The sequence below is a fragment of the Mesoplodon bidens genome (genome assembly GCF_964165515.1).
Source record: "Mesoplodon bidens genome assembly, chromosome: 2".
Classification (NCBI taxonomy): Eukaryota; Metazoa; Chordata; class Mammalia; order Artiodactyla; family Ziphiidae; genus Mesoplodon; species Mesoplodon bidens.
Window position 1 is genome coordinate 118,715,839 of NC_138177.1, and position 23,887 is coordinate 118,739,725.

The 23,887-nt window shown below is 35.1% G+C and overlaps 1 protein-coding gene across 4 annotated transcripts in view; it reads left to right on the plus strand.

Annotated features, from left to right (window-relative positions):
• ZZZ3 (zinc finger ZZ-type containing 3) overlaps positions 1 to 20,394 on the plus strand; it is a 112,227-nt gene extending 91,833 nt beyond the window's left edge. For 3 of the 4 annotated variants that reach the window (XM_081224355.1, XM_081224357.1, XM_081224356.1), the window contains 10 exons: positions 384 to 522; positions 3,582 to 3,729; positions 3,816 to 3,931; positions 5,509 to 5,580; positions 6,836 to 6,937; positions 7,588 to 7,683; positions 10,070 to 10,222; positions 16,014 to 16,148; positions 18,700 to 18,800; positions 19,102 to 20,394. In XM_081224355.1, coding sequence (XP_081080481.1) covers positions 384 to 522; positions 3,582 to 3,729; positions 3,816 to 3,931; positions 5,509 to 5,580; positions 6,836 to 6,937; positions 7,588 to 7,683; positions 10,070 to 10,222; positions 16,014 to 16,148; positions 18,700 to 18,800; positions 19,102 to 19,246 — 1,207 coding nt within the window. In that variant the 3' untranslated portion in view covers positions 19,247 to 20,394. The remainder of the gene's footprint in view (positions 1 to 383; positions 523 to 3,581; positions 3,730 to 3,815; positions 3,932 to 5,508; positions 5,581 to 6,835; positions 6,938 to 7,587; positions 7,684 to 10,069; positions 10,223 to 16,013; positions 16,149 to 18,699; positions 18,801 to 19,101) is intronic. The other variant, XM_081224358.1, reaches the window with a different exon arrangement.
• Positions 20,395 to 23,887: the final 3,493 nt, after the last annotated feature.

The window sequence follows — 23,887 nt, forward strand, 5'->3', positions numbered from 1 at the left end:
ACTGAATTTGGTGATCCCTCCTGGTGCTAAAAATCTTACGATTTAAAAAAAAAAATTTTTTTTTTAATTTAGCTGTTTCTTAATGACTTGGATTGCTGGAAAGTCAAGATGCTTGCTTTCTTACTTTCTGTACTTGTTCTGGTTCAAGAATTAAGAACTTTAGATGGGAGAATAAGGCTTTGCTTTCTCTAACTGATATTTTCTGACTAGGTACTTCGTAACTCAGGAAGACCTCATTTATTCCCAGTAATATGTTTTACTAAAACTCTTTCAGGTAACTTTACAAAGACTGTGTGACTTAATAGTAGATCATGGCTTGAACTCAGTTTTTATTGTTGTAACTAGAAAATTTTAGTGAGGGCTTTTTTTTTTTGTCTCTGTAGTTATCAGAGACTGTTACAGACGATTGCTGTACTTGAGGCTCAACGTTCTCAAGCAGTCCAGGACCTTGAAAACTTAGGCAGACATCAGAAAGAAGCTCTAAAAAATCCCATTGGATTTGTGGAAAAACTCCAGAAGAAGGTATATATTGAGCAATTTTTAAGATTTATTGAGATGTATTTGGTAATAACTCGGTTTATTCTTTTTATATGAATATATACTTTTTTAAATGTTTAATTTTTTCCCATTCTGTAATTAACCATATTACTGAAGGCAGAATACTGCCTTCCTTGACCCCCCTCCAAACACACAATAAAATATACCTCAATGAAGATAGCTAGGAGCTTTAATTGGATGTGTGTATAGAAACTTGATGTCCTGTTCCTAGCCATTTTTACAGTCTTTTTCTGTTACTTTCTTCCTTCCCCATCTTAAAAATATTTTCCCTGTTTTGCTTTCAGGACTTCAAGATTGTTGAAGCTAAAAGAAAAAATACTTTAGTATTTATTTACTGCTTAGTTTAGAGTTACTTTTCTAACTCTGAACATAGTGAGATAGAAAACAATGGTGATACAAACAAAAACTATATTTTAAATGTCTTTAAGGTTATGGTTGCCAAGTCTATGAGAATGACGTATATAAATTTTACTTAGTTTTGAAATGTTCTTTTATTTTAGTTTAAAATTCCTTATAATTTTATTTTTTCCTTAAAACATAACTTTCATATTTAAGCAGTTAACCATTTGAAAGTGATTCAAGTTTTTATAACTTTCTTAGTGTGTAAACATGGAGATAATCTAGATGTGCATTTATGCCATAGTATGTGTCTTGAATTAGGGGCCCCCTAATTATTCAGTAAATTTGAGAGGCAAATGTTAATCAGCATTGTCTGAAAAGATTAAAACTGAAAAACTATGAAAAAGAATACTCTTTTTCACCTTAACACAAAAATTTAGCCTGTTCAGTATGACAAATTTAGTTATTAGTTACTAGTTTTTAATGAGTCACAAAAGTGGTCTACCAGGTGTTGAGGGAACGGCCCTGGGGACTTCATTTTATTTAGATGATTATTGTTTGGATTTGGATTTTTCTAGTTATGTTATTTACTTGGCAAGCATTCCTTTCTCTGCTTTCAGAACACTGAATATCATAATAGATGTAGGATCTATATATTGATTTGTTAAACCTTCTAGAGTTTTTAGAACCCTATTTTAACCTCTGTCTTATAGTGGGCCCACTTAGGTGTTTATTGATTCTGCACTGCTGTCATGAAACAATTTGCTGGTGCAAAAAGATACAGCACTTACAGTGTTTACTTATCATTGATTCAACTAAAACAGATGGTGTTTTAACCTTAATCGCATTTTATTCATGTTCTTGGGTGGGCAAAAAGTTGCAATTATGCACAATTTACTAGATACGTATGTGGTTGGTTATTTGCTGGTTTTCCATTTCTGTGTTTAGTTTAGAACTGAATTTCTTTTCACTTTATCTCAGAAACAGAGATGTGATATTGACTATCTTAAGAATTTTTTCAAAAATGTACAAATGTGTATTAAATCCCAGATACTTTGGTAATCATGAAAGACTTATGTTCCTTGGAAAGAAAATTTTCTGCTGGATTTAATTTAGAAGTTTGAGTTTTCAGTTTTTCTGTGTTAACTCAAGTATGCTTAAATTGTCTATTTTCTTTAGGTTTACCAGAGTAGTTAAGTTGTTGACATGTGATCTCTTTGTTTTAGTGGACATCTAAAAACTCCTAATTGAAATTAAGGAAACTTGGATTATATACTGGTATATAGAATGCAGGGAACCTTTACGGCTTGTTAGCTTTCTTTGATATTACTACCATCATTATTTTAAAAGACACTCTGTTCTAATTTTTCTAAAGTTGAACCTTAGACTAATATGTGCTATTATGATGACGGTACTAATATAATATGTCACAAGCAAAATAAAAATTAAGAATTCTGTGTCACAAAGTGGATTTTGCTTGCCAATTTCATAATTTATGACCTGATTTTTTTCTCTACGTTTTATTTTGAAAAATGTTAAGTAGACAAAAAAGTGGAAAGTACTGTATAGTTAGCACACACATCCACCCCCAGATTCTACCATTAACATTTTATTATATTTGCTTGATTGTATGTTTATGCAATTCTTCCATCCACCATTTTATCTTATTTCAAGATGGAATGCATTTGATGCATTCCAGAGTTGCAGACATGCACACTTAACACCAAAACACTTCAGAATGCATATCGTTAACTAAATTTTTTTTTAACTTTTTCAGGTGAAATTTACATAAGATGAAATTCAGAAATCCCAATTTTACCATTATATGAGTTCTGACAAATACACCCACCTATGAAACCCAAATCCCTATCAAAAGATTGATCATGGGCTTCCCTGGTGGCGCAGTGGTTGAGAGTCCGCCTGCCGATGCAGGGGATGCGGGTTTGTGCCCTGGTCTGGGAAGATCCCACCTGCCACGGAGCGGCTGGGCCCGTGAGCCACGGCCGCTGGGCCTACACGTCCGGAGCCTGTGCTCCGCAACGGGAGAGGCCACAACAGTGAGAGGCCCGCGTACCGCAAAAAAAAAAAAAAAAAAAAAAGATTGATCATAATGACCTGGTTTTAGTAATTATGACAACTAATAACTTCTCTAAAGGTGGTTGGCAAAGCAATTGAATTCCAAGTAAACTGAAGATGTAGTTTTGATTCTCAAAATGTGATTTTTTTTGTACACGTGCTGAGCTATATAGTGTGAAAATAATTAATAGTTTTATGGATAAGTCAGGAACACATGGGTCCATTAAAAATAAATTCTGTGTGTCAACTCATATCTATTATATTTCAGTCAAACACATTTCATGTGCTGTTCTTAGAGATAAAAATCTTTCTTTGCTATTTCTGTTTGAAGTGTGTTAGTGATAAAGTACAGTATGTTTATATAGTTCAGCTTTAGACCTCTAAAAATAGTGCTTACGTTTTGTTAAGTTCATTTTCCTTTACTTGGCTATCATCTCTACCATTTAATGTTTAGACTGTATTAACTTCATTGGCTGTTGGATTCAAAAAGTGAATAGAAATGCTCAGTTGATGATTATTTAGATTTGGAGTCGTCTGAAAATTTGGTTGTAGTTGATAATTTCTTGAATTAAACTTAGTTTGTCACTTTCATTTTTTTCCCCCACCAGGCTGATATAGGGCTTCCATATCCACAGAGAGTTGTTCAATTGCCCGAGATTGTATGGGACCAATATACCAATAGCCTTGGGAACTTTGAAAGAGAATTTAAAAATCGCAAAAGACATACTAGGAGAGTTAAACTAGTTTTTGATAAAGGTAAGAAATTACATGATACGAATTTAATTAGAGAACTACGTGACAAAGTCTTGCTTTAATAATCCTATACGTGGTTTTCTTTTTAGTAGGTTTACCTGCTAGACCAAAAAGTCCTTTAGATCCTAGGAAGGATGGAGAGTCCCTTTCATACTCTATGTTGCCTTTGAGTGATGGTCCAGAAGGCTCAAACAGTCGTCCTCAGGTAAGCAGGATAAAGTGCTGGAGCAGGAAAATTTGAATTATAGACAAAACATTTTAACATTTTGCTGGTTTGTATTCTTAAAATTCAAGCAGTCTTTCACTTGAAGGTATAGTGAGAGCATGAACTTTGAAGTTAAGAAAAAGCTGGGTTGAAATCATAACTCCACCACTTACTAGCTGTGGAACTTCAGATGTCATCTATATTAGAGTCTCCAAGCTGCCGTTTCCTCTTATATAAAATGTGATTAATATCACCCTATGTTGTAGAGTTGTTGTGAGGAATATAATGAGTAGTACATGTAACATGCCCAGTTCAGTGCCTGACACATAATACAGTATTTATTCTAAAAATAAGAGCTCTTGGGCTTCCCTGGTGGCACAGTGGTTGAGAGTCCGCCTGCCAATGCAGAGGATACGGGTTCGTGCCCCGGTCCGGGAGGGTCCCACATGCCGCGGAGCGGCTGGGCCCGTGAGCCATGGCCGCTGAGCCTGCGTGTCCAGAGCCTGTGCTCCGCAACGGGAGAGGCCACAGCAGTGAGAGGCCCACATACCGCAAAAAATAAATAAATAAATAAATAAATAAAAATAATAATAAAAATAAGAACTCTGTGTGTGTAGTGGAATGTAACTAGGATTTGCTGGTTGTAACCTGGCCTTGCTGCTGTTAGTTAGATGAACTTCAATAAACATGTGGGTTCAGAATGAAAAAGTAACATTTCTTTAAAATAAACAATAGCCATAAAGATAGGGGTATGTTGAGCTGTGTAACCAGTTAAAAATATTATGTACATTTTAGGAAAATTGATATTAGGCTCCATTTTATGAGCAAGACATATGTTTAGGATATTACTTTATTATTACTTAAATAAAAAGACTAACACATTAAAAATATTATAATGGAAAAAATTCCGTGTATAATTTCCTCATTGTTAGCAAAGAATATATATGGTACATTATTATTTCTAAATCTGCCCTAAACAGTCAGTACATATGATCTCTTCAAGATGTTTCCCCACATCCTTAGGCTAGAAATAAAACTGTTCATATTTCAAAAGTAAAGAATAAATAGATAACAAAGGAGAAAGATGCACCTGGTGTGTATTCATGCTTTGTTTCCTTCATTTTTCTTTGTGAGGGTGGATGTGATGCTTTATTTAAAAGATTGGGATGGAAATACTCTTCTGAGGTACAAGACACTAATTGGAAAATGGATTTGTTAAAAATATTTGAATTCTTTGGTTTTCAGATGATTTGCAATCTACCAAAGAAAGGTAATTCAAATAAAATATAAGCAATATAACAATGATTATTAAAAAAAAAAAGAAAAAGTAACATTTCTTTTTCTTTAAAATGAAGTTGCTGTCACCTATATCTCAGGATTGCTAGGAGTATAAAACCAAATGAAATAAAAGAACACGAAAACATTTTGTAAGCAATAAATTATGTACACATTAAAAAAATAAATTTACTCACATATTTTGAAATTAATTAAAAATTTCACAATTTGTGTGTTATTTGGCTGTATCAAAGAGTAGTCTTTGCTTTTTCTCTCTGACAAAAACCTTGTTTTATATGTAGATGATAAGAGGACGCCTGTGTGATGATACCAAACCTGAAACATTTAACCAGTTGTGGACTGTTGAAGAACAGGTAATAGATATTTCTAAATTGTGTAGGTTAAAAAAAAAAAAAAAGCAGTTAAAATTAGAGCCAGTATTATGAGTAAAGTGTATATTGTTGTATGTAATCCCTATTAACCATGAATTTAAAATATTTAAACTTATTTCTGTATACCTTTTTGCATACTTCAAGAATTTTGCATTCTGAGAATATATGAATTCCATTTTGGGGATAATTTTTAAATAAGGAACCTGGGTTTTGGGAGGGGGATTGAAAAAGATATTGAAACAGATGGAGTAAAGTTTTTTTTTTTTTTTTTTTTTTTTTTTTTGCGGTACGCGGGCCTCTCACTGTTGTGGCCTCTCCCGTTGCGGAGCACAGGCTCCGGACGCGCAGGCTCAGCGGCCACGGCTCACGGGCCCAGCCGCTCCGCGGCATATGGGATCCTCCCAGACCAGGGCACGAACCCGTGTCCCCTGCATCGGCAGGCGGACTCTCAACCACTGCGCCACCAGGGAGGCCCGAGTAAAGTTTTTGTAATGCAGCTTTGTGAGACAAAAACCTGGAGCCAAGTAAAGCTGTGCTTCCAAGTGAATTCTTGTTTTTGTTTGGAGGGGAGCTGGCAAAGCCAAGGTCAGAGTGTTCTCTTACATCTTGGCATATAGCTAGGATTGTTTGTGGGTAAGGTTTGAGACACATCTCTATCTCATGTGAGGATTAGCCCCACAGCTATAATGAGTTTATCAGTTTATAAAAAGCTTCAGGAAACTTTTATTTCCAACATTTGGACTATTTTGCATCCTTAGGACTATGGGAGAATTTAGGAGATAGGTCAGAATATTAAAATTAAATATTTGAATGAAGGACCACACAAAGGAGGAAAAGATCTCTTTTAGTATTCTGTCTAAATCCAAATGAATTTACATAGTTTTGTCAGATCCATAGTGGCAAGCCTAAACATAGTCTAGCAAGATAAAGTGGTCAGTGGAAATCACTAAGATATGTAACATATTAATTAATTATTTTCTTTGTTGGGGGTGCTTTCCTTTTTTACTGAAGTGCATAGAAAATCTTTATAAGGTCTTTCATAGGTTTATTTTCTAATCTTATTTTTCTTGTGAAGTCTTAAATTCCTTACTAGAAATTTTTCCTAGCATGAGGATTTCTAGTTGATCTAACCCCCAAAGTTGGGGAGGGAGTATTATAGTTTAAGATGAAAGGTGAATGTATTTACTTAGAAACTCAGTATTAAACTTTCTTAAATTTGGTCTTTGGTTTGGCTTAGAAAAAGCTTGAACAACTACTCTTGAAATACCCTCCTGAAGAAGTAGAATCTCGACGCTGGCAGAAGATAGCAGATGAACTGGGCAATAGGACAGCAAAGCAGGTAATTGAGGAGATAGCCGCATATTGTTGGCATGTTTTTGATGGTTTTTTAAATGAAGGATAGTGAAGCTAAAATCAGTAGACCTGCCCCTTCGTATTTAGCTACACAGTGCTATAGTATGTGGAGTTTTAAAAAACAACATTGTGTATTTTTCTGTTGATTTTAGAAACAACTCTGAGATAATTCCGCTTTGGATCATTACTTAAAAATAAAAAAGTAATGGACTTGGTGTCTCTTGAATGTTTAAAGAGTGCACCAGTTTGTGCTTTTTGGTTAGACTGTGCTAATAGATTTGTGATAGTGCCTTAGTCAGTATTCCCTGATTGTCTTTCTAAAAAAATATCTGTCACATTCCCATTGGTATTAATAGATGTGTTTTTATGCTACAAGCACTAGTGTTCACAAGTTGAAAATGTGTTTAGCTTTGGAATCAAACAGATTTAATTTATTTTAACAATTTTTTTGTCTCTATTTTAAAACATAAGTGTCTTTGGTGGCAATTTAAAATTATTTCTAGATTTATGGTAGATTTTAAGTGGTTACTATTCATTAAGATACACGTGGATGTTTTAAAAACTATTTTAAAAAACTATTCTGGTACTGCATGTCTTGTCATTTATTACGTTAAAAGGCTTGTCGTGTTTCCTTAGGTTGCCAGCCGAGTGCAGAAGTATTTCATAAAACTAACTAAAGCTGGCATTCCAGTCCCAGGCAGAACACCAAACTTATATATATACTCCAAAAAGGTAAAAAGAAAATAGATAAAAGTAAACCTTAGATCTCAGATTAAATTCATCAAAGTCAGAGTTCCTGTGTAAAAGTTTATATATTTATCAGAACAGGGTTATTTTATTTTTAAAATTTGACTCACTCTAAACATTTTCTTATATATGGTAGGATTCCATTATTGCTACTCTGAGCTTCAATGACGATTATTCATTATTTTCTTAGGAGTAGGTTAGTTTATGTGAATGAGTGCTATTTGAAAGATATTAGATTGTACATAATGTCAAAAAGGCCTTTGTGATGTTAAAGTTTTTAGGATGTTTGTTTCTTTAATAAATATAATCAATTTCTGTTTTATACATATACTATATAAATCCAAGGTTAGAAATGTTTATTAAGATATTTAATCCTCACTATAATTCTAGAAGTGTAGGTAGTATCACCTTCACTTTACTCATGATAATATTAATAGATAGCTTTTGTTATTACTGTTGAATGCTGTGGGCTAGGTACTGTTCTACAACATTTTTATAGATGAGAAAACTAAGTACATTGAGTAAATTGTCTAGTCACATAGCTGGTAAGTCTGGGAATCATTGATCTTCTGATTCTGCACCTAAGCCTTTTCCACTCTTCTCTGCTGCTCTGTACAGTGAAAAAGCTACCGTCCCTCTCCTACATAGAACACTGCATAGAATTATAGCCAATTTTTTGCTTTAATTGCGAAAAAGTAAAGCACGTAATTGGCTTTCTTTCATTTCCTTGGTAAATCATCTGGGTACTTCCACTCCCCTGCAACTGCCCCCGTTCACCTAAAGAGAAGCTAGGAGCCAATCGAATGCTGTTACCCTTCCTTAGTGAAGCTAACTATTTTACATTAAGAATATTGTCTATATAGCTCCATGTTTTAAAAATTTTGTTTTTATTCTTTTTACCAAGCTATGGAAGCTTGTTTTAATTTGTCAGATGTTTTAAGTATTTTGGATTTTTTTCTCCCCAAATATAGTATTATCAATTTAGATATGTAGAGTTCATCCTATAACTTCAGAATGTTGGAACTTTGATAACCACCATTTAACTTAACAGCTTTAATTTTGGTGATTTCTAGGTTATCTTTAGATGTGCTGTGCACCTTATGTTTTCACCACTAAGACTAGATGATGATAACAACAGGAATACTAAAGAAACCTAAATGTGTTCCCTTCTTTGGGTGCACTGAATTTTAAGTTAACAGACATTTTGACTGCAGAGATCTAGCCCAGTCATAGACATGGTTAGAGGTTTTTTGTTTTGTTTTGTTTTAAATAAATTTAATTAATTAATTAATTTATTTATTTATTTTTGGCTGTGTTGGGTCTTTGCTGCTGCGCACAGGCTTTCTCTCGTTGCGGTGAGCGGGGGCTAGTTTTTGTTGTGGTGCGCGGGCTTCTCATTGCGGTGTCTTCTCTTCTTGCGGAGCACAGGCTCTAGGAGTGTGGGCTTCAGTTGTAGCATGCGGGTTCAGTAGTTGTGGCTCATGGGCTCTAGAGAGCAGGCTCAGTAGTTGTGACGCACAGGCTTAGTTGCTCCACGGCATGTGGGATCTTCCTGGACCAGGGCTCTAACCCGTGTCACCTGCATTGGCAGGCGGATTCTTAACCACTGTGCCACCAGGGAAGTCCTGACATGGTTAAAGTTTGAATTTTGAAATGAAATGATGGTTCTCTGTGTGGCTGAGGTTATTCTTTGTGGCGGTGCTGTTAGTGAAGAGAGGAAGTCTGCATAGCTGTTCAAAGGGAGGCCTTTGGCTCCACAGAGGCCTTGTTTATAATCTTGATTCTACTACTGCCTAGCTGCAGTACCTTGAACAAGAAAGTTAACCTCCTCATGCCTCCGTTTTTTCACCTTTAAATTAGAAGTGATAATAACTACTTTACAGGAATGTTTTGAGGGTTAAGTGACATTGACAAAGAGTAAGCAGTCAATCAGTGTTAGATACTATTTTCAGACATTCATCGTGTTGGGGGAATTTTCTTTTTACTTGATAGTTTTATATCTGGCTTTGGCTAACTTCATCCTCCTTGATCATCTGTAAGATGACCTTAAGCCGAGCTCAGCATGTGAATGCCAAGAGTGTAATAAATGTTTGGGATACAAATATAAGCTACATAATGAGCATATGGTCCATTATACTCCACGTAGGTATTCTGCCTACATTTCTGTTTGTTGGTTTGGTTTGTTTTCATTTAAGGCTTGTTGTCTTTTTAAAAATCCAGATTAAATAGAAAAAGCAACCACGTAAGAGTATGCTGAAGGGTAGAGGTGCAGTCCTTCTGATTAGGCAGACTTGCAGGAAGTAGCATTTATATTTTTGATTCTTTTAATGATTGTCCACTATCCCAATTAAAAATTTGTTTTCTCACTTAGTCTTCAACAAGCAGACGACAGCACCCCCTTAATAAGCATCTCTTTAAACCTTCCACTTTCATGACTTCCCATGAACCACCAGTGTATATGGATGAAGATGATGACCGATCCTGTTTTCGTAGCCACATGAACACTGCTATGGAGGAGGCATCAGTAAGTTATCTATTTATACTATATTTATATCTGTCTATCTATCTATCTATCTATCTTTATCTATGTATTATACAGACCAGGATACAGAATGGGAGCACCAGGATTTCCTAATTATTTATTCCTATTCTTCAGAGAATGTTGCTTTCTTTTCTTTTAATTAACTAGTCAAACTTATTTTACAATGGGCTTTTAAAATGTTTTTATGAAGAAACTTTCAAGCATATACAAAAATAAACCCATGTGTACCCATTATTCAACTTTAACAGTTATCAGTTTGTGGCAATCTTATCTTCATCTATACTTCCTACCCACCCAACTTTCTGTCTGGGATTATTTTGGAGCAAGTTCCAGACATTATAAAATATCATTGTCATGTTTATTAAAAGGTACTTCTTTATATAATCCAGATATACAGTCAGTTCACATTTCCCCAATCAAAAATTGCAGTAGTTCCTCCCCACCCCCCGCCCTTTTCTCTCTCCTCTTTTTTCCCCTCTCACATTTGTTTTGTTGAAAAACTGGGTTATTTGTCTTGTAGAATTTACCTCAGTGTGGATTTTATTGTTTGCATCTCCTTGGTGTCATTTAATCTGTTCCTCTGTTCCCTGAATTTCCTATAAGTTGATAGGTCTAGATAACTGATCAGATTCAGGTTTATTTGTTTTTTTGTTTGTTAGGATGGGCAGGACTACTTCATGTATACTTTTATCGGTTTGACATAGCATGCATTGTTGCTTAGATCCATTAACTCATTAGATGTTACAAAATAGTAAAATCCTTTCTTCATTTATTTGATAGAATATTCACAAAGTAACCCCCCCCATCAACTATTTGATTATCCTAAGTTACATACAGAAAACGCAGCATAACTGCTTGATTCTTCCCTTTATTTTCTTGTTTTTAAAATAATGAGTTTGTTCTCTGATATCCTCCAGATTGATTCATGAGGTTTTAAAATTTTTGTAGTCTTATGAATTGTTGGACTTAAAATATATTTAATGTGTTTCAGTGCATTGATATTATTGTCTTTATTAGTGTACAAATTGGCCCATTGGTTGGTTGTAACCTATTCAAGCTGGATTTTGAGTTCTTTTGACAAGACTCTAGTAATCTTTTATAGCTTCCTTACTGTCCGGTAGCACAAGGAAATTCCAGGCTCATCTTGTATATTTCCTGCTTCAGACCTGGAGTCAGTTCTGCTTTCTTTTATTGAGAAATGGTATTTGTAGGCTCTATCCTGATATAGGATGTTACTTGCTACTGGATTGATCATTGTATCTAAGCCTATATAGTGGACAGAGCTGAGAAATATGTTATATATTTGTTAAAATTAAAAGACATCATAAATTCATCATTTTATTTCAAATTCAACTTAAGGACTGCGGGAATTTTACTTAACCCGTGTTGATCTTTAATATGTATCATTTTTCTCCCATGCTGAAAATTCCAGTTATCAGTGACATCAACATAATGCTTACTTTCTTTGTCTCACACTGCCCACAGTAGTCTCAGAATTTAATAATACTAACACTGCCATCAACAATATGATCCTGAAAACAGGTTTTTTGGGTAGCCCTGTTTTTGCGGAGCACAGGCTCCGGACGCGCAGGCTCAGCGGCCATGGCTCACGGGGCTAGCCGCTCCGCGCCATGTGGGATCTTCCCAGAACGGGGCACGAACCCACGTCCCCTGCATCCGCAGGCGGACTCTCAACCATTGCGCCACCAGGGAAGCCCCGGGTAGCACTGTTTTTGCCTTAGGATATACCCAACTACAGAAATAAAGTCAAATTATACTTTTTTTTTTTTTTGCTTTATAACAAATTTAATCAGTTATACATATACATATGTTCCCATATAAATTATACTTTTAAAATCCTCTTGGACTAATTCCTCTCTGTGTTGTCATCAACTGGATGCTAATTTAGGTTAATTCATTTCATTTTACTTTACATTCAGAGATTCCTTTTTATTGCTGTTAATATTTTTTATTTTACTATGCTAAAATTCTTCCTCAATAAGTAACATGATTCTTATTCCTTGCTTAAAGGACATGAAGATTGCCTCATATCTTCCTTAATACTTTGATTATATATGGTAACTGGAAAAGGAGATTTTAATGAAAAGTCAGCAGATAAAAATAAGTCTCCTTTGTTCTGTTTCTAGATTAATCAAACACTGATTGTATACTTTGGTATGAAACTACTGTAAAATGACTGTATTCTTAAATTTTTTTTTTCTTTTTAAACTTGTCTTTTTGAAAAACAGCTAGATTCTGCTGTGTCTTAAGATATGGCATTTGTGTGTAATTTTGTATTTTGTGACTATTAGAATTACTCATTTGAGAAATGTTTATTTACACTTAATATGTAACAGGCTCTGCTAGAGGTCAGCTCCATAGTTATGAATAAAATATCTATGATCTTGGGGTTCTCATAAATCTTAGTTTTGTGGGAGGAGATAAATGTGTAATCACATCAATAAATTACAAAATTTTAAAAATTCTTCAAAAGTAGGTGTCATTGTAATTATTTTAGAGGTACTTAATTCAGATTGAGAGTTTAAGTAGAAGACCCAAGGAAGTGATAGTCAAGTTGGCCATTGAAGGATGAATAAAACTTAGCTAGGTGAGGAGTGATGATGGGTTGCTTAAAAGAAGTACATTTTGAGAAAATTGGCAAAATATAGTATAGTATAGGTGGTTGAATTTGATTTAGCTTTTGTTTGGTTGATTTTATTTATTTATTTTAAAATGAGCACCAGTTTACATCATTCTGATTACTTTAAAATAGCTATTTAAATGTATATTTATGAATCCTCTAGTGTAAAATGTATAGATTTCAGTTTCTCTTTTCAGAAAACCAGTAGCTAGAGAGTCAGTCTGTATACCATTTAGACCCCCTTGAAATTGGTCATAGTATTTCTCCTTTAAGTAAATTTAAAATGATTATAACTAGGAAATCTGTTTATGGGTGAGCATGTTAAAAATATTTATTTGTTCATTTTAAGGTAACATTGGTTTATAACATTATATGTTTCATGTGTGCAGCATTGTAATTCAACTAATATATATGCACTACAGTGTGCTCACCACCAAAAAATCTAGTTTCTATCCATCACCATACATTTGACTCCCTCTACCCATTTCTCCCTCCCCCTACCACTCTTCCCCTCTGTGGAAAGAACACCAATCTTTTCTCCGTACCTGTATGTGTTTTTGTTTTAATTTGTTTGTTTGTTTATTTATTTTATGTTTTTTAATATTCAACATAAGAGTGAAATCTTGGTATTTGTCTTTCTCCTCTGACTTATTTCACTTTGCATCAATTCCCTCAAAGTCCATCCTTGTTGCCACAGCTGGCAAGATTTTATCTTTTTTTTTTGATGGCTGAATAGTATGGAATTTTAATTTTTAATTGTGCTGAATACCCATAACAGAAAATTTACCAGCCAATTTTGAGTGTACAGTTCAGTGGTGTTAAAGTACATTTACATTATTGTGCAACGAATCTCCAGAACTCTTTATGTCTTGCAAAACTGAAACTGCATCCAGTAAACATCATCTCCCAATTCCCTCCTCCTTCTAGCTCCTGGCAACTACCATTCTACTTTCTGTCTCTTTGAATTTGACTACTCTGGGTACCTCATATAGGTAGAATCATACAGTTTTTGTCCTTTTGTGACTGGCTTATATCACTTAGCATAATGTCATCAAGGTTCATCCATCACGTAACATGTGTCACAATTTCCTTCCTTTTTATGGCCAAATAATATTCCATTGAGTGTGCATACCACATTTTATTTATCCATTCTTCTGTCAATGGACACTTGGGTTGCTTCCACCTTTTTGCTGTTGTGACTAATGCTGCTGTGAACACGGGTGTACAAATAGCTGTTGGAGTCTCTGCTCTCAAATTCTTTTGGGTATATACCCAGAAGTGGAATTGCTGGATCATATGGTAATTCTGTTTCATTTTTTGAGGAACCACAGTACTGTTTTCCATAATGGCTACAACATTTTATATTCTCACCAACAGTGTACAAAAGTTTCAGTTTCTCTACATCCTTGCCAACATTTATTATTACTATTTTTTAATTTTGATAGTAGCCATCTTAGTGGGTGTGAGGTGATTTAACTTTTTTTTTTAACATCTTTATTGGAGTATAATTGCTTAACAATGTTGTGTTAATTTCTGCTGTATAACAGAGTGAATCAGCTATATGTATACATATATCTAACTTAATCTTGTTGACCAAATTTAATAATACCCTTAGACTTAAAATGCAAATTAAAAAATTTAGCAGAATTTGTATTCTTTGTATTTGCCTAAAATCTCTAAATTTAATACATTTTATTATAAAATTTCTTACTACATTATTTAATTATATGGGTTACATCATATTTATTGGTATTACATATTTATTACATTATTTATGTTGTCTTTCTCAGGGGTAACATAGGAAGGCAGTAGCTATAATTTAACATCTTTAGTTGACAAGAATTTGAAATGGATGAAAGATAGTGGGAGATAAGGTAGGTGAAGTGTGAGATTATAAAGAATCATTATCCAGCTGAGGACTTTGGACTTGACACTGTAGATAGCGAGGAAGCCATTTTTAGCAACAGTGAGACAGAGGAGGGAGTGGATGCTATAGAGGACTGATATGAGAGAGATTTTAGGTAGTATTAAGTAGTGACAGAATTATGTTATATTAGATATGACAGTATAAAATTAAGGATAACACTTAGATTTAGGCCTTGGGCTGCTAGGTGTGTAAGGGGTTAGTTATATAGACAAATCTGGGTTCAAATCACTTGAATCTGCAACTAATTAACTATGTAAGCTTGGGCATATGTTATAATTTCTATAAACATCAGTTTCCTTGATATAATATAAATATAGTAGTTAATAATACCTAACATGGAGAGCAGGAGGAACGGGGGGTGCAGGGGTTGTCTGGTCCAGGATTGGGAATTGATGGAACCACGGGATTAATGAATTGGGGATGCTTTTTGGAGGGTTGTGGAAATCAGTGACCATGGGATCAGTCATGAGGTAGCAAAGGGAAGAAATGGATCCTGGGTAGCAGAGCACAAATAAATTGGGAAAATAGGAAGCAGTTAGTTATTCATCTGTCAACTTCAAATTCATATAGCTTTTACTGTTCATTTCTTTATTGTAAATAATAATCTTTGTAACTTAAGTTTATCCTTTTGAGTAAGAGGAATGTACTGTCTTGATCATTGGGAGTACTGAGCAGAAAACAGAGCAGAGATTAGTTTGCTTGTTGTTAAGAAAATGTCATATTTACCTGAGGAAGCTTAAAAATCTGTTAGATTGGAGAAGAGGAGCTTCCTGCAGATCAGGAAGAAGCAGATTACAAGGAGTCTTCCAAGTCGCCATGAACTCGTTGGGATGGGGTTGAACTGCGTTAGTGTATGACAGAGGTGGGAGTCACGCCTTGTTCCCCTGGTACTTGCATTATGAAGATGCCTACTACAGTTCAGTATTACTATTGCATTAAGAAGCCGTCTAGGACTTCTTAGTGAGAGGGTGAGAGGCCCGTGTACTGCAAAAAAAAAAAAAAAAAAAGAAGACCTCCAGAAGTATTAGTCTAAAATACTGCTGATAGTAGTGCTGATTTTCTGTGAGCCCTAAAAGGTTGAGGGTCTCTTAAATGTGAAAAATATCTTGTCCATAGAAAAATATTCTTTATCAGTATTTCTTATACTAGTTCATTTTAATTATGAAACTAACATTTTTGTTTTGTGTTTTGTTTTTTTTCAATAGGATGAAGAAAGTATTCCTATTATGTATAGGAATTTACCTGAATATAAGGAACTATTACAGTTTAAAAAGTTAAAAAAACAGAAACTTCAGCAAATGCAAGCCGAAAGTGGATTTGTGCAACATGTGGGCTTCAAGGTAAATTCTACTTAATTTTTCTATTCATTTAATTTTTGAAAGGATGATAAGATATATTTAAGGTGGTTTTCGGAGCTTTAAGCTCCACGACTTTCAAGCACACAGATAAAAGTAAGTTTAGCTCTTGTCCTGTTCATTTATACAAAGTAGTGTGCCACAGTTACTGGTGTCAAGAGATTTATGATTCAGTAAAGATAGAGAAGAAAAATATACAGGTATACTTTGAGGTAATATATGAGATGAGAAGTTTTTCTAGCTGTTCCCCCACCCCAAATTTACTGAGATATAACTGACAAATAAAAACTGTACATATTTAAGGTGTACAAAAAATTTAAGATGCAAAGAAAATTCACCTCGCATAGTTATCTTTTATTTTTTTTTGAGATAAGAACACTTAACATCTGCTCTCTCAGCAAATTTCAAGTATGCAATGCAGTATTATTAACTATAATTACTGTGTTGTACATTAGACCTCCAGAACTTATTCATCTTATAACTGAAAGTTTGTACCCTTTGACCAATGACAACACGCCCACCACTACCTCCCCCCTGCCCCCCAGCCCCTGGCAACCCTCAGCAACCTCCATTCTAATTCTTTGCTTCTGTGAATTTAACTTTTTTGGATTCTACATTTAAGTGAGATCATATAGTATTTGTCTTTCTGTGTCTGATATATTTCACTTAGCATAATGTCCTTAGGTTTCATCCATATTGTCACAAATGGCAGGATTTCCTTCTGTTTTATGACTGAATAATATTCCTGTGTGTGTGTGTGTGTGTGTGTGCGTGTATAGAGAAAGAGAGAGAACACATTTTCTTTATCCATTCATCCATAGAGGTATTTCTTTTGTTGTTGCTGTTGTTCATGGATCAGAAATTTCTTTTCCCCATTCAGATTCAGTTATCTCTGCTGTTTTTTGAGGGGCTAGTAGAAATACATTTATTCATGCCACAAAATTTTGAAATATCCATTTATGTTCCAGGCACTTTGCTAAGTGCTAGGGATTCAGCAGTAAACAAGATGGACTCACATCCTTCCCTATTCTGTTTTCATCTCATAAGTGATTTAGAGAAGTTAAATGAATGAATTAGTTGAGTGTGACTAGCCTGCATACTGGAGAGTAGTGAGAGGCTATTTAGTTGCCTTGGAAATTTTGCTAAGGAGTTTAAATTCTTCTAAAATGTTGGAGAAACTTTGAAGGATTTTAAGCAGAGTAACATGAAATTTGCATTTTGGACAGATCATTCTATTTCCTTAAACAATACAACCCTTAGGAAGGCAGTGGGTTTAGAGTGGATAACTCTTAATCTCTGACTACAGTATTGTTAAATTCTTTAAATAATAATTTGTTCATGTATATTTTTTATGTAATTGAAAAAAAATTAAGTGAAGGGGGAAAAAGATCATTCTGGCATTAGTATGGAGAATGGATAGGAAGAAAGCAAGGCTGAGGGCAGGGAGACTAGTTCGAGATTCTCTTCATTAATTTAGACAAAAGATGAGAATGTCCTGAACTTGACTGGTGGCTACAGAAATAGAGAGATTGACAGGTTTGAGAACACCTTAGACATTAGAACTGGCTATACTTGGTGGGATTGGAGGAAGTAAAATTGAGACCATGAACTACAGATTTGCTGGTAGTGGTACACATAAAAATACTGATGTATGCTGTGACTTAATAAATTTAAAACAAAATTCTTATACCTCTGATCCTCTGGAGTGGCTATTAGCCAGACTATATTAAATGATTTTATTTTCTTGATCTTTCAGTGGTCCTGCTTCTCCATTTAGAGATTTTCCTAATTGACAGCTATGTCTTTCCAGGAAGAAACTCTCTCCACTTCTCATAATTTTGTTGTAAGACCCAGCTGTGGCTTGTTTGCCAGTCTGTCAGCCACTCTAGTTGGCCTGATGATCAAAGAAACTAGAAATGAGATTTACTTTGATTTCCAAGATTGCGCAGAACATACCGAGGGCTACCACACTGCCACAACACTGAGAAAGAGCTAAATTTGCCTTTTCTTCATGGTGGGCATTGGTTATTAGGAGCCTTCAAGGCTTTGGAAAGTAACTCAGTACGATGAAAGTTCAGAGAGGATTTTGTGTTCACTTGGGTTTATGTTAGCTGTGGTAGCCTGTTTTAAATAGTTCTGTAACATATTTGGATAGTTTTAACTATGGTATTAAGTCAGTGGTTCTCAATCCCAGTCATTGTACACTGGTCTGAGGTACCTTTCAAGTCAATAGCTACTAATAACCAAATGCCCAAGTTTGCCGATGATTTACTTAAGATTTTTAAAAATAAATTAAAGCATATTATGATGTTCCTCTCACCCATCTGTATTGTAGCTCAATCTTGAATGGATAGAGTTTCAGCTAGTTTGCTAGAAATTGTGCCTAATTTATAACCATTTTTTGTGTTATCCCACTGTATGGTGCATGGGGAGAGAGGAGAGAATGTCTATGTGCACATTATGTGTTGCCCAGCAGGAATAAAGAAAGCTTGAGAACGATACAGTTTAATACTTTTTCTCTCTGAATCTTTAATAGTGTGATAACTGTGGCATAGAACCTATCCAGGGTGTTCGGTGGCACTGCCAGGATTGTCCTCCAGAAATGTCTTTGGATTTCTGTGATTCTTGTTCAGACTGGTAAGTGTTATCTTTCATTGTAAGTCTTAAATTTTGACAAGAGCTTCTCAGACACTAGTGAGTTTGATTTCTAAACTGCTTAGAAAATCACCACATTTAATGGGTTGAACTTTGCTATTCTAGACAATTAAGAAATTTTCCTTAATGACACCATATCTCAAGTAACTTTCCATTAGAGATTTTGATAGATTAATGGATTTAAACAGGTAGAGCTGTGAGGAAGTTTGATAATATCTAGACCAAAATGCATCCAATGCCATGTAATGATGTGTTTGTGTGTGTGTGTGTGTTTTCTTTTCAGCCTTCATGAAACAGATATTCACAAGGAAGATCACCAACTAGAACCTGTTTATAGGTCAGAGACATTCTTAGACAGAGACTACTGTGTGTCCCAGGGCACCAGTTATAATTACCTTGACCCAAACTACTTTCCAGCAAACAGATGACATGGAAGAGAACATCGTATACTAGTCCTCTTCAACACATAGCAATGGTATCATTGTGAATTATGTGCACAGTTTGGAAAGATTCTCTACTTTCCCTGAAATGACACTCACAGCATGACAGCTTCCTGAGTGTTCTCGTCAACAGCTCTGCACCGTTGTGGCTCTAGATCACTGTTCAACAGCTGAACATTCCTGGTGAGCAAAAGGGTTTCCCTGGTGAAATTCTCACCACCACCTTAAAGCCTTTTAGGTGGTGATCTTAAATGGGTGAGATGGAAATGAGAGCACATATTAAAGAGAGAGTAAATTCCAAAGGTTTCAAAGAACTTGGTCATAACTGCTAATGAGAAGACAAAGTATTTATATTAAAACAGTTTAGTAGCTTTCAGTTTTGTGAAAATAGTTTCCAGCACAGAAACTGACTTCCTTAGACAAAGTTTTAACCAATGATGGTGTTTGCTTCTAGGATATATACACTTTAAAAGAACTCACTGTCCCAGTGGTGGCCGCTGATGGCCTTTAGTAAATTGGAGCTGCTTAACCATATTGATGTCTAATTTCTTTTAACCACAATGAACTGTCCTTATTACCAACAGTGAAGCACTACAGGAGGCAACTGTGGCATTGCTTCCTTAACCAACTCATGGTGTGTAAATGTTATGAAATTGTCACTCAGATATATTTTTTAAATGTAATGTTATATAAGATGATCATGTGATGTGTACAAACTATGGTGAAAAGTGCCAGTGGTAGTAACCGTGTAAAGTCTCTAATTCACAACATTAATTCCTTTAAAATACACAGCCTTCTGCCTCTGTATTTTGAGTTGTCAGTGCAACTCATTGAAGAAAACTGCCTAATAGAAAAATCATATATATGGTAATAATTTCCCTCTTTTGTAGTCTGCACAAGATCCATAAAAGATTGTATTTTTATTACTATTTAAACAAGTGATTAAATTTAGTCTGTGCAGTGAGCAAGAGTTCACGTGCATTCTTTTATACTGCTGGATTTTGTTGTGCATCATTTAAAACATTTTGTATGTTTCTTCTTATCTGTGTATACAGTATGTTCTTGAATAATGTTCATTTGTCAGAAGAACTGTGAGAAATAAACTATGTGGATACTGTCTGTTTATATTATAGAAAGCTTGTTGTGACTTCCTTCGGTTAGATTTTGGATTTTATTTTTACTAGTATTAAAACCAAAACAATTTTTTAAGGTTTTTTTTTTTTCTTTTTTCCTTTACCTATCTGTCCCTTAAAAAAGAGTAAGGGCTATATGATGGAAAAGAAGGTAAACTTGAGAAGCTCTGTAAAAGATGGTAATGTTTTCACTCAGTGTGTGTGCTGAAACACTAAACTAGGTTAACAAAAAAGAATATGTACCATGGTTAAAGAAAAAGACAATTATTAATGTCCAGATGTGAAAACTAAACTTAAGTTGAAAACTTGTAACCTAACCATCATTCTTTCTGATGAAATAAGCCCCCCTTGTGTTAAATAAGTGGTTTTTGAAAATCACTGTATTCCGTGGAAATTATTATTGACTACTGGAAAAGAAAATATAAATATTCTAAGATTGATTAAGTATACTGATGCAATTTTTAGAGTCTCCTGTTTTTTCCAATTTGAAATCAAGGGGACATTATTTACCAGTCCTCTTCAATACATTGCAGGGTACTGAAATCATACCCTGAATTTTTTTAATTGAGAAAAGTAATATAATTTTAACTATAGAAATATGAGAATTTTAAAGTAATATATTGATTAAAGAATACTGATGATTTTGATAAAATATATCACATCAGAAGAAAAGGAAATGGACTTGAGTTAGAGTTTTTGCTCTGGAATTATTAGTTGGGGCAAGAAGAGGGGAATCATTAACATTCTGGGCATTTGGCTATTAAACTACAAGTGAATATGCCAGAGATCTACCTTCAACTTGTAGTAAAGTTGAAGTAGCACTTGATGGTAACTTCTGTAACTTCTGTGTTTGCATAGAAGTAATACCAGTCAGTTTTGGAGAGCCATTCAGAGCCATTCAAAAATCCCATAAAGTATGAAGTATGCTTTGAAAGAGTGATACAATTGATATTTATATAAGAAGAATAGACAAAATAAATCCACTTAAATGTATTTTTTTAAGGACAAAGATTTTGAGAATTTTGAGTAACAAAGAGGATTATTTTCTGCTTGAGCAAAGATGTGTTTATTTTGCATTTTTCAGCTCCAAGCAAATAGTCCTCATGGCTTTAAAAGGGTAGTAGTAGTGGTAATGTGTTTTGTTGTTGTTTTAATGTGAGGACTGCAGGAATGCACAGGGCTCTCATTTGCAAGTAGGTCTTCCATCTCCTACACAGAAGCATTGGTTGTAAAAGACAACATAGACCTACTTGTTAAAGCATCACTTATTTAGTAGTATTCAGTAGGTCAGTTGTATTTCCTGAAATATTCTGCTCAAGTTATTTGCTAAGAACTGAAGGAACTTTTAATGACACCTAAAACCACTGCTTTAATGTTTTTAGGCAGAGGGAATTTTGGTTGGTGTGTGATGTGTGCTAAGAATAATAGCAAACACGGATAGGGTGCTTGTTATGTGCCAAGCAAGCATACGGTAACGAATTTAATTCGTACAACCTTATGAGGCAGGTTCATTTTTATCCTGTTTTCATATGAGGAAATCTAGCCAGAGAGGTTAAGTAACTTGCCCAAGGTCATATAGTTAGTAAAGTGGTGATGCTTAGATTTTAACCCAGACAGATTGCTTCAGAGTCAGCGTCTGAGCAAGAATATTCCCTTTGTGTCAGGGGTCTCAGAGATGGTGGAGGTGGAGGTGTGCAGGAGTTGCTTTTCTGTCTTTTCTTCTGGTGCGGTATGCACCCTAGAGTACAAACGTGAGCACATGTCCAGGTTTATAGTTCAGAATAGAGCAGCATATCTGTGGATGGGGAGACCCATCAATCTGTGAAATCGTCTGCCCCATGACGAATTAGGAAAACACATAATTTACATATTCTAATTTGACAGCAGACATGTGGTCATGAGGCTTTAGGTGAAGCTGGGACTGAAGACTTGGGTCATCTGCCTCAGTTACGATTTGTTTCCATGCATATTTGGTGCCTCTCACTTAACCTAATAGTATGCTGTGTCCATTTTTCTCTCCTTTTCTCTTTCGTTTAAATTAAATTGCAGAACACAACAATTTACTGAGGTATGAGGAACACTTTTTTATGAAATTAAAAAAATAATATATGACATGTATTAAGGATAAATACTTCACAAATTTCTATGTTATTTATAAACATAAGAGTGGCATGCTATATAAACTATACTTCTTACTGTGGATAACAAAGTTTGAAGGGCATTATTCTAGGTACACTGGGTAGATTGAAAGCCTCCAGATAACAAGTAGATTTTTACACAAGATTATGTCCTATTTAGGTTCTAAAGGTTTGTTTTTATTTCACATCTTGAAGAAAAATGGGCTTCTGTTTATGTGATCCCAGAAAAAAAAAAAAAAAAAAACCTTTTCCCCTACAGTTCAAGTAGCTGATTAAATGGATTTTTGAGCATGGTGTCACATTTAGCTCCATGAGGACAGAGACCATCCGTGTCTATCTTTATCCCTAGGGCCTGGCTCTTAGTAGATTCTCAATAAATATTTATTGGTAGTAGGACCAATGTTTTGGTTACATTTTTCTCTAGGAAGTTAGAGAAACCACCTATGTCTGAGTGTGTCTGTGAGTGCCTCTGTGGGACCCTTAGAGGGTTTGCCTCAGGAGATCTCCTTTACAGGGCTCTGGGAGGAATAAAGGATCATTACATCCTATTTTATCTAGAGGATGTGGTTCAAACCTGGGTGGCTGAGATTTTGGTTCTCTCTGGGACCCCATTTTCTGCCATGTTTTTAGAGTGATGTAATGTTAACTAGCATGGAAATTCTGGGTCCTAGTCTCAGTTGTGGAAGTGAGACCCTCAACAAATGTTGACAAAGAACTGCCTCTTATTGAGCACTGGGAACTAGTAAATGATTTACATGTATTATTAACCTGTTTAATCAGCACAGCACCTCTATGAGGTTGCTAACTATTGTGACCTCCATGGTACAGATGAGAAAACTAAGGTTCAGAGGATTTAAATGTTAGCTCTCCATAATGACTGCTATGTGTGGGACTGAGGATACAGAGCCTTGCCCTTCTGAAGCTTATATTCTAATGCCGAAGACCTGCAGTAAACAAGTAAATAAAAAATACTATGTAATTTTACACAGACATAAATGCTGTGAAGAAAAATAATGCTTGAAAAAAAAAAATGATGGACGGATCGGGACCAGCCTGCCATTTAGAGGGAATAATCAAAGAACACCTCAACAACAAGGGTAAAATTGAACAGAGACCTAAATGGAGTGAGGGAATTAGGCTTGTGGATAATCCGGAGAAAGAGGCAGGAGGAGAGCAAGGGCAAGGGCCCTGATCCAGTAGAGAGCTTAGCTTGTTCAGGCAACGTTAAGAGGGCCAGTGTAGCTTGAACCAAATGAGTAAGAGGCGAGTGGTAGTTGTTGAGGTGAGAGAGGGCAGAGGGCCAGATCAGGTGAGGCCTTGAATGTAGATCATTGTGAAGGAGTTTGGACTGTGTTCTG